The sequence below is a fragment of the Vulpes lagopus genome, chromosome 4 (genome assembly GCF_018345385.1).
Source record: "Vulpes lagopus strain Blue_001 chromosome 4, ASM1834538v1, whole genome shotgun sequence".
NCBI lineage: Eukaryota > Metazoa > Chordata > Mammalia > Carnivora > Canidae > Vulpes > Vulpes lagopus.
The window spans coordinates 61,462,480-61,482,080 of NC_054827.1; the positions used below are offsets into that span (position 1 = coordinate 61,462,480).

The following is a 19,601-nucleotide window of genomic DNA, read 5'->3' on the forward strand; positions in this document are numbered from 1 at the left end:
CAAGCTTGAATTGCCAGAAATTGAATTTATTTAGGAATAGCAGAGGAATTGCAATTTGGGAAACACAAACTATAATAAACTAGAGATGGATTGGTTGAAGGTTTTGGGCAGGCTATATTAAAGGGAAAGGAGTGCAGAGAAGAGGGAAGTCTAGCCAGAGGCCGAGCGGTCAGTTCATTGGCTTGAGGATGGGGAAGGATTCTTGGTGGATGTTTATTAGTTGGAAAATAATTTCACATATTCTGAAAGCCAGGCATTCACAGGGGAATCGGTCTCTCATTTCTTGCATTTCATTTTCCTTAGGGCCTATGTGTCTCCATTCCGTATCCTCTGGTTCCATTTTAGATTGAAATCCTTTCACAGTGAGTAAAAGAGATTTAAGACAGGTCAGTCAGAACAAGACTTTATTATGTAAGTGCCAGGGCATTTTAATTTTCCTGAATCAATGAGTAAATAAGTGATTGATGAGTGATGCATGAGTGTAGTAGCTCCTGTTTAAACTTCACTGGTACTTTTTAGTTCATTTTCATCATTGTCCAAGGCTTTGTAAATCATCTGCAAATACTTTAACCACTTCAGTTTCCAGTATTTTGAATATTCCTATTCATACTAATTGTGAATACTTATATTGCTTGCTACTACAAAGTTAAAATACATGTGCTAGTGATGAATCATAGTCAATGGACTTAATGTATTGCACGGAATATTTCTGTAATTTTTAGGATTGACTATGTGCACTCCAAGCCTCTGTTCTGCTTGACTGGTTAGATATTCAGTCCTAGTTTTGCTCAGTGTTGCCCCTGCCCTGGGGTTATACAAGATCCTAGGTTCTTATGTATCATGAGAGCATTGGAGAGTCACCGTGGGGCACTGGAGCAATTGTCACATCTATGTGGTCCTCTATTTGGGCCACAATGAGGCCAGGAGAAGATTTTTATGCTTCTTGTTATGCTGTGGGGTCTAATCTCTCAAGATGTCGTACCCAGATGTTTCTTCCATGGTACCGTCACCTCCAGGGGATGCTGCTACAAGGTGGGAGATGGCTCTCTGAATGACCTCTGTCACCTTCCAGGAAACATCTCTCTCCACAATCCCCAAAGCTTTTTTCCCTTTTTACAGGGCACCCAGTGTCATCTCTTCAGTGAGGTTAATTTTTTGTTTTTGCTTTTTAAAGATGGTATGGAGCCAAAGAGTGAAGGCAGTTTTAGCTTTCTGCTTTGGAGAAATTCGGCAGTAAAGAAAGAATATATCTATATATCTATATATCTATATCTATATCTATATCCTTAGAATAGAGAAGTACAAACCAAAAGGGAGAGTTCTTAAAATATATAAAGCCATCGTACTTAAGAGGCACCCATGATACTCCATCACTCCTACTTCTCTTTTACAAACTGAACATTTTTAATCTTTTCACCATTTCCAAAAGGGACATGGTTTTACATCTCCTCACTTTTCCCCTCATGCCATTTGTTAAAATAGATCAATTGTTTGTTTCTGATATAAGTGAAAGGACCCCAGAGTGGAGGAGATAATCCAATTCCCATCATATTTTACACAAAATGTCTGTAATTAAGATTTGTAACTGATACATATAATTTAATTTTGCAATTGCAAATGAATGATTAGCTATTTAAAAAACATAGTCAATGTCAATATAATCCATATACTCAAACTTTATGCTCCAGCAATCTAAACATTCCTTAGTCTGAGTTTGGATTCTTATGGCTGGTGGTAGGGCTATACTAAAGAGTTTTAAACAGAAGAGGAGATCTGGGGAAAGAGGGAAACGATCAGGAGATTTATATTTTGAGAAGTTACTCTGGCGACCTTGTAAAAGATGAGGCTAGAGGAAGATAAGAAGTTATTGTATTAGTCTAGGACAAGGTAATGGCATCCTGATTTAGGAGAATGGCAGAAAGGATTAGAAGGAGCCTTGATTAACAGAGCTCCTTAGAAAATGGGAATCAATACAACGCAGCGACACATAGTGCCTCCCCATTGGTTTGATGCTACACAAGCCAGTGAAAAACCCAAGCAAGGTGAGGTCTGACAATGACCTTGAAAGGAAGATTCAGATGTAGCCTTGGTTTCTTGTGAGTGTGAAGCTGCCAAACGGATCCCAAATTGTCTAGCTCTGGGGTTAAAAGAATGTTTAACATCAGAGATGTACCCTCTATCTTGTCTGAGCCATTGTCATTTTTACTTCTGTTTTATGTCAGTAAATTTAATTCTAATACAGTATATTCTCTTTCAATCTTATTTTTATGGAGGTAGAATTTGCATGTGGTGAAATACGTGAATCTTCCTTGTATGATGAGTATTCTGGGGATCTATTTCTGATCTAACCACTCTAAAACTTAGTGGCTCAAATATTTTTTTTTAAAAATCCACCTCCCATGGTCCTGGAGTTGATCATATACAACTGGGTAACTCATTTGGGATCTGTCCTGTGATTTCAGTTGGAAGTCAGTGGGGGCTCTAGTAATCCAAAGGCATGGCTGGGTTGGACATGCAAAATGACTCACTCATATGCCAGTTGCTACTTGCTGTCGCCCGGGAGCCAGGCTGGGAACTCAGCTGGAGCTGTCGACCAGAGGGCTCCTGTGCATGCCTTCCATGGGCCGTGGGCCTCTCAGCATGGTGGCTTGACTCTGAGAGAACATGCATGGGAGACCTCGAAGGAAGCAGCAAGGCTTTTTTTATGGCCTGGCTTCGTTGTGCCAACGTGTCACTTTGGCCACATCCTGTCCGTCCAGCAAGTCACTAAGTCAGGCCCAGATCCACGGGGAGAGTAAATTAGACTCCTCTCTTGTGAGGGAGCGACAGGCCCACACTGCACGGCAACCTGTGGGATGGGAGATACTGCTGTGTCATTTTGAAAATAATGTGATCTGCGACCTTGAGTCCTGATACCTATTTCCACTCACATCAGCTCCTCCAAGATCTCCTCTTCCTGTCCGTACCTTCCGTTCAATCTCCAGCCCCGAGTCTCTGTGCCCCCCCCACACCATCACCACCCAGCAGTTTGGCCTGTTGTTAAACTTCATGTGTGTGGAACCACGCGGCGTGTACGCTTTTGTGTTTGGCTTCGCTCACTCTGTGTATTTTTGGTGCCTGTAGCAGTAGTTGGCTTTGTAGAACCGAGAAGAATAGTACTGTGTATGTTTTTCTATGCAATGTTTTTATTATCATTTAGTTCTAAGCATTTTGAAGTTCCATTGTTATATCCTCTTTGATCTGGAGGTAACTTCGATTTTGGTTTTCTGTGTCTCACTATATAGAGGGTTAATTGATCTTTTTATTCTAATATGCTAACTTGTTCATGTTTTGATGCCAGGAAATATAATCTACTTACATACATCACTTACTTTTTGTACTACAGTAAGACTTGCTCTCTAGGCTAGAATGTGATCAAGTTTTAGAAATTATACTTGTGTGCTTGGGAAGAATGCATATTCTTTGATTAAACGCATAATTCGATTTGGTGTGTATGGCATATTAATTATGTTGTTTAAATCTTTTGTACTTTGGCTGATTTTCTTTTTTTGTTGCCTACTTATTAGTAGGTAGGAAAGTGTGACTCAAACTACTTGTTACTAATTTATTTTCTCAGAGCCATGTTGTCTATGTCTTTCTCCACCGATGTACATACCAGTTCTCAATGGCCTTTCAGCACCCCAGCACTTAGCTCAGGGCCTTTCCCCTATAATTTCTTGGATTTCAAATTTCTTATTCCTATAAGGTTGTTTTTAAAGACAGGAGCCAAAAGCTTGTGTTAATTAGTCATCTTTACTGGCATTGAATCCCATACCACTACTTTTTTTATACTGTTTATTCACAAATCTTTTTTAAATTGGATGTAATCTATTTTTTTTGTATTTGCAGATTCTTCTGAGATTCTTATGTATTTTTCAAATCAATATACTAGCCCTCTTTTCCCACATTTTTATCTTTTTTTTTTCTTTTTCTTATATTTTTTGGCTAGAGCTGCCTATAAAATATTGACTTAAGTAGTAAGAATATGAATATCCTTTGTATTGTTCTTGGCTTTTCAGATAGAGCTTCTAAAATTTTGTTGTTAATTATCATGTTTCTCTTAGTTTTTCTTAGGTACCTTTAATCAAATTAATTTAATCAAATTAAGGAAAACTGATATCCCTAGCTTGCAGTTTTGTTTGTTTTGTTTTTTAATAATCATGAATGAAAACTGAATTTAATTGAATTAATCTTTGGTGTATATAAAAATATCTCCTACTTTTGTAAGTCCATTAATGTTATGGTCCAGGATAATAGATTTTTATAATATTAAATCATCTATGCTCTTCTAGACTAATTCTTCTCAGTTATAATGAATTAGTTTTTACTGACATTACTGGATTTGGTTTCCTTGTGCTTTAGAATTTTTGCAGCTATGTTAATAGGCAAGATTTTTCTATAAATTAATTTTCCCATACTGATCCAAATCCTGTAACTTTAAGTGATTTAAAATTTATCTTTTTTGCATAGGGTCTGCTAAGATTGTTGAAACTCTAAAAAGACATAAAAATAATAAAATTATGGAAAACTTTAGGAAGGTGTTCTGGGAAGAAAGAATGAGCATAAGAATAAAAGGAAATGACAAACTAATTTAAATAATTATATTAGCAGTTTTAAAAGCAGTTTTTGTTAAAGTGTTCTGTTTATTCTTTTGGTTATAATATTAGGTATTATGTCTGTTTTGGAGTTGATTAAATGATTAGAGAGAAGGATACATATCATGTCATATTTATTTGTCTGTATGATATATATGGTGGCCTTAATTAATTAAATGCCAAGAAGAAATTAAGTCTATGTAAGTGTGAATCTTAAAAAAATTTTTTTTAAAATTTTTATTTATTTATGATAGTCTCACACACAGAGAGAGAGAGAGGCAGAGACATAGGCAGAGGGAGAAGCAGGCTCCATGCACCGGGAGCCCGATGTGGGATTCGATCCCGGGTCTCCAGGATCGCGCCCTGGGCCAAAGGCAGGCGCTAAACCACTGAGCCACCCAGGGATCCCCTTAAAAAAATTTTTTATAGAAAGCTTCAATCATACAGGAAAGTTGGGAGATTAGTAAATGAGTCCCCTTTTACTTTTAACTCAGATTTAATAATTATCAGTTAAGTTCATACATTGTGGTGTATTAATTATATAATATTTTTATGTCTAAAGTATTTATTAATGCACTTATATGATTAATTAGAAGAGTATTATATAAAGAACAAATAGTAATGAGTATTACTCTTCACTTGGAAAGTAATGACCCATTCACAAGAGACACTATTATTATTATTATTATTTTGGACAACTAAGGTTTTCATTTTAATTTTCCATTTCAGCTAATCATGAATATTTAAAGGAATACATTTGCTGTCTTTATGAAGGCATCAGTGAATAGTATATTAGTCTCTCCCGTGGTTGCTGTAACAAATCACCACAAACTTGGCGTAAAACTCATTTTCTCACAATTCTGGAAGCCAGAAGTCCTAAGTCAGTGTCAGGAGGCATAAGGCCAGGTGTTAGCAGAGCTGCGCTTCTCCCTGGGACTCTGCCCCGTGGCTGCCAGCACTCCTTCACTTGTGGCCACATCACCTTAAACTGCTAGAAGCCCTATTTGTAGATGAGGAACCTGGGGTAGCTGACAGTGAAGTGGTTTGCACAGGTGTAACCTGCGCTGGAGCCAGAATTTAAAGCGAGCCGTTGACTCCTGCACTCGCACGGTTCCCTGGTTCCCGCTGCCCACACAGGAGGGTAAGGAGGGGCCCTCACAGAATATGGAGACAAGCCACAGGGAAAGTGTCATGACACATGAAAACAGGGGACATTTATTTCTAGGAGGGATACTACAGCAGGACCAGGTGAGATCAGGACTGAAGAGCTCTTACTGGTATTATTTAACTGGAAATCATCATCAGCCTTGGGACAGCAGAGACTAGATTCCAGATACTGGATGTTCTGCACTGGAATAAATTTAAGGGTAGATATAATTTAATTTAAAAATCGTATCTGATGTAAGTTAAAGGTAAAATTACACCGTCTTCTTTCCCACTTCACATAGATATGCAGGGTAAATCTGTGGAATTTGTTTAAATTATTGAAAACTATCCCTGGAAAGTGATAGAAAAGATGTGAGTTACTGAAGACCATCCTTAGTGGAGTGTTGTATAAATCAAGAAAATTAGAATGAAGAGGTAGTTGCTAGAGATAAGAATGATTTTTTTTTTTTTACCTTGCACTTCAGTATTTGAGATAAGACTTTGTTTAAAGAGGAGAGTAATCCAATCTGTAAGATCATTTTTATTCACTTAAGATTTTGTTTTCATTTCAATCCACAAATTCCGTCATCACCATGTGTTTTGGGTACTATGGAGAATTCAAGGGTACTTAAATCCTAAAGATCTATTTAACTTATAAAAAAGCTTATTTTAGATTAACATAGAAGAAAGACGATATGACCCCCCAGTGTATTTTATTAGTTAAAATTGTTGTTTTGTTTTGTTTTTTTTGCTGAGACTAAAGGAAACAGCAACCAAATAATCTCAATTTTCTCAAAAGAAAAGATGAAAAAAAATTAAAAAAAAGAAAAGATGAATGTCTTCAAAAATGTTTCCCAATAAGATGTTAGAATTAAATCCTCAGTGGGGTAAATAAAGAAAACAAGGTTTAAAATGACTCTCCCCCCCCCCAAAGATATCTCAAACTAGAGAATCTAAAAATGTTATCAACTTTAACAAAAACAATTTTAACTAATAAAATATACTGGGCAGTCATACTGTCTTTCTTCTATATCACAGTGCTATTCAAATAGTATTTAAATTACAAAGTATTGTTGGTTAAGCACTGGCGCTGTTACTTTCAAGATTGGTTCTCCCAAGATAAAGCAGAATAGAGAGCGAGCCTGTAGAAACTTCTACAGCAATTTGACATTTTCTACACATCGTAGCCTCATCAACAGGGTATTGTGGAACTTCATGTTGAGCAGATGGTGCAAATTCTTACCACCAGTACCAGCAGATGTGCAGGGTCTTTGGAAAATAGCTTCAATGATTAGTTCAAACAATTTGTCTCTAACCATGAAATTTCAAAAAATATGATTGACTGTAGTCGATCCTATATGATATTGTCACCAAGTGGCTGGGAGCTCTAGGTCAGTACGTCTAACACATGCACACAAAGACCAGTTTACTTTCCACTCCATTTCCCTTCAACTATTTTTCTTCCTAGATGGCCTCTATTTTTTCTTTTTTATTCTTTTGGAATTAAATTTTTAAAAGTAATTTATTTCAGGGTATGCCTTAAAATTAGAGCCACTCTAAATGACATCCTTATATATAGCCCAGTATATAGCTGCCGACTTAAAAATAGCTTTGCTTTATATTCTAATGGATATAGATTATTAGAAGCAGACCTTGCTATAACCAATAGCAATAGATAATAATGTTTTATGTTCATAATCCATTTTGTGCTGGATATTTTACAATCGCCCTTCCAGATCCATTTTCCATCCTTCTCCACTCGGCCTTACATCTTCTCTGGCTTCTAGTTTGGCTCAGCTAATGGGAAGCACAGGCAGGTGATTGGAGTCGGGGGCAGGAGAGTGAAATCAAAGTTCCTGCTCTCCAGGCTCCCTCTCAGCAGGCGACCTCATGTGGGCTGCAGGTCAGACCAAATGCCAAAGTGTTTTTTTGTTTTGTTTTGTTTTGTTTTGTTTTTTAATTAAGCACCACTCTCCTACAGCTATTCTTTCTGAGTGCCTCTTTCCTGTGGTTCCAAGAGTGGCAAGTTCACCCCCTTCTTCCAGACCCTAAGAACGGCACCATCTCCGGGTTTTATTTTATTGTATTTTTTTAAAAAATAACTCTGCCCATCTCTTCGAGTCTCTTTATTCAGTTACTCCATTTGACTGTACTGTCAACTCCCTGCCAGAACCTTGACTAATGATCAGTTTTAAAAAATTACCTAGCTTAAAAACGAAGTGAAAAAATAATTCAATGTAAATTTGACTACCTATTTCATTACTTCACTCTGCTACTTAAATACTGCACTAAATAAAAATAGCGTCTTCTAGTTTTGGTCTTACACTCATAAAATGTATTCAAGTGTACTCGAAAAGGAAAATAAATCTGGATGTGAGAACAAGCTGAGAAAGCATAATCTAACTGGTAAAAAGAAGACAAAAAAAATTGACAAGTAATTTTAAAAAAGAGAAAGCAAAAATAAAAATAAAAAAGAGTAAGCATAGTAATCTAATGATGATCACGAGCTCCTACATGCATACAAACTTTAGCTTCATATGTGCCATGCCCTATTCTAAGCAATCTACATATATTGACCTATTTATTTCTTATAGAAACTCTGTAAAGAGGTACTATTTCCACAGTACAAGTGGGGAAACTGAGGCACAGAATAATTAAGTAAATCAGTTTGATTGTATCCTCTTAACTACTATGTCATGATGTTTTTCCAATGGTTTTGCGATGAAACAGCTAAAGTATAATAAACGCTAAATATTATATGAAAGTATAAGTTTTTAATAGTAACATAATAGAAAGAGCATGGATTTTCAGTTCAAAGTGGGGTTAGACTCCTGCATCTAACATTTTAAATTTAAATTTAAATTCTTCCTTACTATAATTTCTTCCTTAAGCCTGATTTTCCTTCTTGCCACCCCTTTCCCCATGAATCAGGAATTTGCATGTAATGTATTATTTGGTACTGTAAGTACATTTGTATTCTAACATAAAATTTAATATTTTTCTTTAGGTTTATGATCTGTGAATATGCCTGTTAACAAATCACCTACGACCAATAAATTAGGAGTGATATCTTCCTCTTATCATGAAAAACTCTTGAGGCTTAATTTTCAAAATTTAAGGAAAAGAAGGAATAAGAAATCAAAGTAAGTTTGAAAAAACTTTTTGAATTATTAAACTAGCAGACCCATATACATTATAGAATTTAGAAAGTACAGAATATTATGAACAATTTCTTTAAAATCACAAATAGTTCTATAAGGTTTACTATTTTCAAATAAATAAATTCATAATTTACAATGATCATATATTTCTAAAATTTTGAATTCTATACTTTTTGTTTGAAATATGCATTTTTCTTATAATCAGATATGTCTATTAAGTTGCTATAATAATCTGTGAAATGCATAAGATAAAGTATTTCATAACTACTGTATTGTGGATCACTTTAGTTATTTTTGTGTCCTTTGCTATTTCAAATTAAGCCAAAATAGAATGTCTTTCTGCATTTCAAATTATTTTCTTGGGATAAAGTTTCTAAAATGAAGTTACTAGATCAAAGTTTGTTGATAATTTAAAAATTGTGTGTGACTTTACGAAATTTTTAAGAACTTAAAAATGAGAATTATAGAATATGTAATGGTGACATTTGGTTACATTTGTTTCAAATATTTTTCTTTGATAAAGATTAGATCAACATATAAGCTTGAAGCTCTTTGATGACCTGCCCTCCCACCTAAAATAATTGTGGTATATATCATTTCAGTTTATTTTTCCACTTTGATATGCATGAATATGAAATTGCCTTTTCCATATAAATATCAGTGTAATTATGCCTAACTCATTTATCTGTGATTTGATTTTTTAAAAAAGTCAGTGTTAGATTTTTAATTCAGTCCATGCCGATAATTATGTTTTATTATTGATAATTATGTCTTCACCCATTTTAATTGCTGTGCATCTTTTGTTAGGTTTATTTCCATGTATTTGGTATTTTTTATACTAGAATGTGTTTTATGCATATATTTTTTAATAGATTTTTTTCTAGCTATTTCCAGAAGAGAGAAATACAGTTGATTTTAAACATTGATTTTACATGCAGTTATACTGCTATCAATTGTAAACATGCTTATCTCCATCCGGATTTATTTATTTATTTATTATTTATTTATTTATTTTTTGTAAGTAATTTGGCTTTATTATTGCATTCAATTTTTTTATAATAAATTTATTTTTTATTGGTGTTCACTTTGCCAACATACAGAATAACACCCAGTGCTCATCCCCTCAAGTGCCCCCCTCAGTGCCCATCACCCATTCACCCCCACCCCCCGCCCTCCTCCCCTTCCACCACCCCTAGTTCGTTTCCCAGTTAGGAGTCTTTATGTTCTGTCTCCCTTTCTGATATTTCCCACATATTTCTTCTCCCTTCTCTTCTATTCCCTTTCACTATTATTTATATTCCCCAAATGAATGAGAACATACACTGCTTGTCCTTCTCTGATTGACTTATTTCACTCAGCATAATAGCCTCCAGTTCCATCCACATTGAAGCAAATGGTGGGTATTTGTCGTTTCTAATGGCTGAGTAATATTCCATTGTATACATAAACCACATCTTCTTTATCCACTCATCTTTCTATGGACACCAAGGCTCCTTCCAAAGTTTGGCTATTGTGGACATTGCTGCTAGAAACATTGGGGTGCAGGTGTCCCGGCGTTTCATTGCATTTGAATCTTTGGGGTAAATCCCCAACAGTGCAATTGCTGGGTCGTAGGGCAGGTCTATTTTTAACTCTTTGAGGAACCTCCACACAGTTTTCCAGAGTGGCTGCACCAGTTCACATTCCCACCAACAGTGTAAGAGGGTTCCCCTTTCTCCACATCCTCTCCAACATTTGTGGTTTCCTGCCTTGTTAATGTTCCCCATTCTGACTGGTGTGAGGTGGGATCTCATTGTGGTTTTGATTTGTATTTCCCTAATGGCAAGTATGAACCCTGAACTTTATGGTCAACTAATACTCGATAAAGGAGGAAAGACTATCCACTGGAAGAAAGACAGTCTCTTCAATAAATGGTGCTGGGAAAATTGGACATCCACATGCAGAAGAATGAAACTAGACCACTCTCTTGCACCATACACAAAGATAAAGTCAAAGTGGATGAAAGATCTAAATGTGAGACAAGATTCCATCAAAATCCTAGAGGAGAACACAGGCAACACCCTTTTTGAACTCAGCCACAGTAACTTCTTGCAAGATACATCCACAAAGGCAAAAGAAACAAAAGCAAAAATGAACTATGGGGACTTCATCAAGATACGAAGCTTTTGCACAGCAAAGGATACAGTCAGCCAAACTCAAAGACAACCTACAGAATGAGAGAAGATTTTTGCAATGATGTATCAGATAAAGGGCTAGTATCTAAGATCTAGAAAGAACTTATTCAACTCAACACCAAAGAAACAAACAATCCAATCATGAAATGGGCAAAAGACATGAAGAGAAATCTCACAGAGGAAGACATAGACATGGCCAACATGCACATGAGAAAATGCTCTGCATCACTTGCCATCAGGGAAATACAAATCCATCTGGATTTAAAAAGAATATTCTGAACATTTTATGATTAAATATAATTGCTGTCCTAAACCTTATAATAGTAATTTAATTCTAATTTTTGATAGGGATCCCTGGTTGGCGCAGTGGTTTGGCGCCTGCCTTTGGCCCAGGGCGCGATCCTGGAGACCCGGGATCGAATCCCACTTCGGGCTCCTGGTGCATGGAGCCTGCTTCTCCCTCTGCCTATGTCTCTGCCTCTCTCTCTCTGTGACTGTCATAAATGAATAAAAAAATAAAATAAGTTTCCTCTTTAAAAAAAAATTCCACTAGACCTCATTACTAATTTAAGCAATTAATTTTCCTTTACATTTTACTTACTGTATCATTTCTCTTGCTTTCCATTCCTTTTTGCTTCTTACACCTTGTTTTTCTTTTTTTTTTTTAATTTTTATTTATTTATGATAGTCATAGAGAGAGAGAGAGAGGCAGAGACACAGGCGGAGGGAGAAGCAGGCTCCATGCACCGGGAGCCTGATGTGGGATTCGATCCCGGGTCTCCAGGATCGCGCCCTGGGCCAAAGGCAGGCGCCAAACCGCTGCGCCACCCAGGGATCCCCACCTTGTTTTTCTTTTGCCAGATAAACCACTTCTAAAATTTTCCTTTGTGAGATTTTGTTGCTGAGAAAATCTGGTTTTGTTATTCTGAATATTTTTTATTTTATTTTTATTCTTAAAAGAAATTTAAAACTGAATATGGAATTATCTTTGGTCTGTTATCACTTTTATTCCTTTCTTTCTCCTCAGCAAATAGCTGTCATTCTACTCATAGCTTCCATTATTGCTGTGGAGAAGCTAGGTGAAATTTTGATGCCATTTCTGTAATATTAATCTGTATTCCTCCACCTTGGGTGCTTTCAAAAATTTCTCATTGTCTTGCATTTTCTGCAGTTTTACTATGATATGTCAGAATGTAATTTTAAGAAATTATTCTGCTTAGGTCTCTCAAACCTTTTAAATCTGTGGACTATATGATTCCTGAAAAGTCATTCGATATTGTTTCTTCAGAAACTACTTTGACAACTCATTTTCTCTTTTCACTCCTTCTGGGAATCTTGAATAAATGTGTATTAAATCATCTCATTGTATATTTGACCTTTTACTCTTTCGTCTCCATTTTCCTTTTTTTTTTGGTCTGTACTTTGATTAATTTATTCTGATTTGTGATATTTTCCGTGTGACTACTTCTCTTGTTACCAAATTTACACACTGAGTTTTAAAATCTGCCTGACATGTACATCGGCCTGGAGACTGATCTTGACAACACGCACACACACACACACACACACTTTTTTCCTTTTCTTTCTCCTTTTCTGCTGAGCACCACGGCAGCCTTCTCTACAGCTCCCTGGGGTTGGGGAGAAGGAATTGCGATTATTTCTGATTGCTTTTACCTCAGGCATCTAGTCAGACAACATGGAGGGAACCCAAGTTTCCCACACCTTGAAAATCCTGGCTTTTGCTTACTGCACGGTCAACATACCTGGTCTTGTCTCCATGCCCCCTGGTACCAGGGGAAACCAGATTCTGTTTCTGTCACCAGCTGTTTGAGATGAAGCAGAGACCCATCTCGAATGAAGGGACATAACCTTTGTTTTACTTCTTAGGTGTCACATGAATTGTCATATGCCTCATATTGTGTTTGCTTCACTTATTCTTCCTTAGAAACATGGGTTTTTGTAAGCCTCATGTGGATTCTGTTAGAGATACAGGTAGAGCTCCCCGTAAATCCCTCAAGTGAGGTATTGAAGTCTATTCTGAACCAAAGAGAAAATCACACAATCTTTCAGTGGATTACTGGTTCAGAGTATACTATTTTGTCACAATTTTCTTTTATGATGAAGATTATTTTATTGTGCATAGTCTGTTTTTCTTCTTCTTTTTATTTTTTTAATAATAAAAATTTTTTTTAATCGGTGTTCAATTTGCCAACATAGAGAATAACACTCAGTGCTCATCCCGTCAAGTGCCCCCCTCAGTGCCCGTCACCCATTCACCCCCACCTCCCTCCCTCCTCCCCTTCCACCACCCCTAGTTCGTTTCCCAGAGTTAGGAGTCTTTATGTTCTGTCTCCCTTTCTGATATTTCCCACACATTTCTTCTCCCTTCCCTTATATTCCCTTTCACTATTATTTATATTCCCCAAATGAATGAGAACATATAATGTTTGTCCTTCTCCGATTGACTTATTTCTACCTCATCTCAGAGATGGAGAAGACCAGAAGATTTTGAAGACTTACATCAAATATATACATTTATTTGAGCTGACTGGAAAGAATGAAAGGGAATGTAAGGCTTGCATTAGGAAGATTTAGTCAAGATATTAGATTATTTTACATCATTCTCACAGAAGCTGCTTATTTTTTTTACATCTGGGAGGCTGTATTCTTTAAAGTTTCCTAAAATGTTAATAAACCTGAAATTTTTCCTTTTTATTAATGTTTTTGACACTTTTATGGTTTGTAAAATGTACTCCAAAATACATGCTCTAAATATTTTAAAATGCTGTATGTGTACATATCTGTATAATATTACTGATTTTTGACAAACATACATTTATAATACAATATTGCTTTCTAGTATGCACTGTAAATATGTGCTATCAGCAGCAAGGAGACACTTTTCTAGATGTACAGTTACATTCTTATCATTTGTTCATTTTATCTATAATGTGTTTTTCATTTGTTTGAATTATTATAAGCCTTTAGAAAGTAAAATTCTAAATGGTTAAGACCTTGTAATCAGATCTGTTAATTTTAGCTAAGACATCTATATTGTGGCATTTGAGGATGACAGTGGGTGATTTAGCCAAAAATATGGTGACTTAGGATCTGGATGGCCATAAAGAGCATGAACACATGCAGTTATGTATTAAATGTAGCTTCCTTTAGAATGTAGTACCCCAAATGAGAGATCAGTAGCTCCTGATGAGAACATCTGTACAAAGTATGTAGAGTCTTAACAAAATCATAGAAACCACAGTCCTCTTATACTTGGGCTTATACCACTGTCTTAGCCCAAGTCTCTAGAAGGTGGAATATTAGAAGAGGATTAAAATTCTAATATTTTATTTGGGGTATGCAAAGTCAATGCACTAAAGGTGAAAAAAAAAAAAAAAGGAAAATGAGGTGGGAAACCTTGATACATTACTACCTAGAGCACTAAATCACAACTTGCCACAGTGAAATATAGCAGACATGTCCATACTTGGCATAATGGGACTTATTAAGACATTTTTCAAGAAGCCACATCTCACAGTAGTCCATGGAATGGAGAAAAGAAGAGGACTGTTCATCTCATCTGTTCCTTTTTGTCTAGTATTTTCCTTGGTCAGGATACACCTCATACATGCTAACTCATCCATACTTCTAGTTTGTGTCATCCAGCATGTGGCTCCCCACCCCCCCACCCCAGTGTAGAAAGGGAGTGGAATCTCACTGTTTGGGCCATGAAGATCAAGTGAATCTGAGACTCTGCACAATATTTATGGACAATACAGGCACGAATCAAGGAGACCTTACGAACTTTGTATTTTGCAGAATGTTTTCAGATATCAGATTTTTCCTATCCCTAAACTCAACTCAGTATCAGTAATTCACTAGTGAAACTACTCTCTCTCTAAAAAAATATTTATTTATGGGGGAGAGAGAGAGAGAGAGAGAGAGAGAGAGAGAGAGAGAGAACAAGTGGCGGGAGGGGCAGAGGGAAAGATAATCCAAATCAGACTGCGCTGAGTGTGGAGCCCCACATGGGGCTCAGTCTCACGACCCTGAGATCTGAACTTGGGCCAAAACCAAGAGTCAGCCACTTAGCCAATTGAGCCACCCAGGCACCCTGTGATTTCCACTTTCTGAACATTAACTCTTTTTTTTTTTTTAAAGATTTTATTTATTTATTCATGATAGACAGAGAGAGAGAGAGAGAGGCAGAGGGAGAAGCAGGCTCCACGCAGGGAGCCCAAATGAATGAGAACATATAATGTTCTGTCACCAGCTGACAGCGATCCCGGGTCTCCAGGATTGCGCCCTGGGCCAAAGGCCGGCACCAAACCGCTGAGCCACCCAGGGATCCCCTGAACATTAACTCTAATGACCTCTTTGTCCATAGTCTTGATATTCCTGTAGATACGTGTTTTTGGTCATGCTCTTTATATCTTCATTCTGTTCTTTGGTATCTCAGTCTTAGAATTGCTTGTTTGCATGGAACAGACGCATGTTCAAATTAACTCAAGTGAAAGAAAAATATAATGGAAGGATATGAGGCTGTCTTGTGGAACCTGAGAGCAGAAGGCATAGCCAGGCCTCATTTATTCATTCAGGACTCATTATGTTCTCTGATTGATATTGGAGATGAAATGGTCAACCTGACAGATGTAGTCCACATTTACTAGACCTTAAACATGAAAAGGGTCGGGGCTTTGGCTATACATTAGTAAGTTATCCAACAAATGTTGATTGGATGCTGCGATGGTGAGCAAGTAGCCTTCTGCACTGGGGTGCTTTGTTGTCTTGAATGACCTCTCAGCAAAAGCCACCTCTTGGTTTTACATGACGATTCAGCTCTAACATCAATTAATTAAAATATCAGCTAATTATTCAGAATCCCTGAGAGAAGACTAGATTGCTAGCTTGATTTAGATGTCTGCCTCATCTATAGTCAGGGAGGTAGAGTCATCTAGTCCTAGTATAGAAGTTGGACCCTTTGGTTCAGTAGGGAATATGAGTGATGAACAATTCTCAGAGAAGGAATTTACAACCCAAATTATATGCATATTTGAAATCCAAATATGATTCCCCAAATCTCCTCCTATTATTTTTATTGTTTCTTCCCTCCCTCTTGCCTCTATTTGTGCAATATGTCCCAAGATCTCCCTTGACCATTTTTTTCCTCCGTACCCTTCCTCTTGAAATTTTGTGGCTGTATCACTGATAGTAAGCAAATCTGAAATCTTTATTTCCAAATCCTATCCACTTCCTAATGCCTGCCTCACAAGTCTGTTGGATTATAGACCTCTCCACTTGGATGCCTCATAGGTAAATGATAGTCAGTTGTCCAGAACAGCATGGATCATCTGCCCCATTTCTCTATCTTATTGTCTTGATGTCAACTCTCTACCTCTAATCTTGCAGGCTCAAAACCTCCAGATTATTTTATGTCTACCCTCACAATTTTTCTCATATCCTATTAGTCTTCAAGCCTTATTGATTTAGCTTCCACCAATCTCTTGTATTCATTTCCTCTTCCTTATTTGTACTGTGCAAACTGCAGTTCAGACATTTATTACTTCTTACCTAAATAGTTGAAATAATTGCCTAGTGGTTTACTAAGAGTCATTCCTCACTTAAAACCATTCAATAGAGGCACCTGGGGGTGTTCAGTTGTTTGAGCGTCTGCCTTCAGCTCAGGTCATGATCCTGGGGTCTTGAGATCGAGTCCCACATCGGGCTCCCTGCTCTGCAGGAGCCTGCTTCTTCCTCTCCCTCTGCTCTTCCCTCTTGTGTGTGCTCATGCTATTTCCCTCTCCCTCTCAAATAAATAAAAAATCTTAAAAAAAACCCATTCAGTATATGACTTTCAGTTTAATCATTCTGCAGTACAGTGTACTCTTAACTCTTCTGCACGATAATTCCTCATTATTTTTCAAATAAAATTCAGAAGTCTTTGCATAATATAGAATTGGTGGTCACTGCAACTAAGAATATCTAAAATAGCAATGCCACTTAAATAAAATAAAGGTTCTTTCTCTGAATGTAGTCAGTCCAGAGCTGGTGATGTGATCTGGGACCTAAGTTCCATTTAACTGGCTGCTCTGCTGCACATGGCTCACATGTAAGGCTACCTCATGTGTGTAGCGGGGCTGCTGAAGCTCCAGCTCTCACAGTCATGCTTCATGCAGCAGAATAGAGGAAGGGTAGATGGGCTTCTCTTTTTTTAGTAAACTTCCCAGAACTACTATCTGAATTTTGCTTACATTTCCTGGCTGAGACATAGACAGGCATTCCTAACTACAAGAAAGAATATTTTCATGAGAAAAGGAGAAGAATAGACACTGATGTAGGCAGCCATAAATCTCTGCCACAGACCACCATTCAATGCCATTTATGTTTGTTCTCAACCCAGAAGTTCTGTCTTCATTTCCTATCTTGATTTTAAGCATTTTGTCTGTCTATGCCGAGTCCAAATAATTTGTTTTCTCTTGTATTAGGGTAAATTTGAAATGACTATAGAAAGACGCTTCTAATTTCAGTGGCTTATATATGATAGAAATGTATTTATGTGATGTAAGAAGTCAATGGGTACAGGCTGACAAGACAGCTCTGCTTTTGGGGTCAGTGAAAAACCCAGGCTCGTCATTATCTCACAGGGTGTTGTGCTCATCTGCCTAATCGAAGCTGATTCGGCACCACATGTGTGCTCCAGTCCACAGGAAGGAGGAAAAAGTATGATCCTAGGGAAGATGGTGTGTCTTGAAGTTAGAGGTGGCCTGAGATTCGCTTATATCACATTTGCTCCCATCCCACTAGCTTGGCCATGTGCCCCCATCTAGCTGCCAGAAGGACTGGGAGATCTAGAGTAGCGAGGTGACCGTGTGCCAAAGAAAAGGCAGAGAAAGAATTTTGAAAGGACAGCTGCCAGTCCGCCGCCTTCCAGTTCCTCACTATTCAGGTTACAGCTCAAGCGCCATTTCTGCCAAGAAGCTTTTCCTGATCTTTAACCCCAAACGGTAATGCTTATAAACAACAGTTACCCAGCACTGGATGTGTACTGGGAATCAGACTTTGTGTTCTGGTTCGATACTTCTCAGAATTCTACAGGATTTTGTCCTCATTTCCACAGATGAAAAATGATGGTTTACACAGATTATAAGTGATTAAGCAAAGACTGTATGACTAGGAACCATTGGAATTATAATTTCTACTTCTAATCTCCCACAGGATTTCATTACCTTTTTTTTTTTTTAAGATTTAATTTATTCACGAGAGACACACACAGAGGCAGAGACCCAGGCAGAGGGAGAAGCAGGCCCCCTGTGGGGAGCCCCATGCGGGACTCGATCCTGGGACCCGAAGGCAGAGGCTCAACCGCTGAGCCCCCAGGCGTCCCTCATTTCTTTTTTTAATATACCTTTTTGTTGCATCTCACTTCCCTCCCAGATTGGGAACCTTCTGAGGCTGAGGCTGACATTGTATATAGCAAAATATCTGTGCGTAAGAGTCTTCCCTTAAATATTAACTGAACCAAATGAGTTCTCAGCTAAAAATAAAAATAAAAATAAAAATAAATAAATAAATAAAATTCTACTAAATAGTTTAGGTCGGGTATTCATGCAAAGTGTATTTTCTTTATATGTAAAATTAGAATGATGCTCTTTATGTACCGTGTGTTCCACAGGCCTGCACTTATATACTTATAACACATTACATTTATCTTTGAGGAAAGTAGAATGTGTGAAGAAATTGGAATGTGGGAAGCTAAACCATATTTTCTTTTCAAATGCCTGTATTAATCTTTCAAGTGTCTTTTTTGCTGTCTAGGTGTTTTTGTATATCATTATATAATAATTGGTGTGACAACTTCAGTTTATTTGTGATGGGCTAGACATGGTTTAAATAGCTATATTTATTTCCCACTAAGTATTTACTGACATGAGCTATGGGAGACCAATTAAGGGACTCAATATCTACACAGAAAGCTGAAAGACATTCACTTCCCATATTTTCAAGGATTCATTATAGGCTACAAACCATTCTGAAAGATAATTGACAAAACTAAAATTATTCATAAAATCTACCCTAAGCATAATATAGAAGTCAAATCCTATATTATCTCCACCCCAAGACTTTATTTCACTTTGGCAATAAAATGATGTAAATGCTTTCTATAAGCCCACAAGTAGCTCATGAAAGTTCCTGTTACCCTACATCCTTTCAAATTCCTGGCGTTGCCGTTATTTTCGATGTTAGTCATTCCAGTCGAGGTACAGGAACCTCTCACTGTAGTTTAAGTTTTGATTTCCCTACTTATGATGTCAATCATCCATCACATATGCGCTGGCCATGTGGATGTCTTCTTTTGTGAACTGCCTGTTTGAGTTTCTTCTCCAAGTTTCCATTGTTTGAGAGTTCTTTATATATTCTGGATACGAGCCCTTTGTTAGTGATATGTGTGGAAAATATGTTCTATCACTTGAAGTTTTGCTTTTCAT

General features: G+C 37.1%; 1 protein-coding gene across 12 annotated transcripts in view; it reads left to right on the plus strand.

Moving 5' to 3' along the window:
- Positions 1 to 19,601, plus strand: part of TMEM232 (transmembrane protein 232) — a 111,224-nt gene that overhangs the window by 13,883 nt on the left and 77,740 nt on the right. For all 12 annotated transcript variants that reach the window (XM_041751984.1, XM_041751985.1, XM_041751994.1 and 9 more), the window contains one exon: positions 8,788 to 8,923. In XM_041751984.1, coding sequence (XP_041607918.1) covers positions 8,805 to 8,923 — 119 coding nt within the window. In that variant the 5' untranslated portion in view covers positions 8,788 to 8,804. The remainder of the gene's footprint in view (positions 1 to 8,787; positions 8,924 to 19,601) is intronic.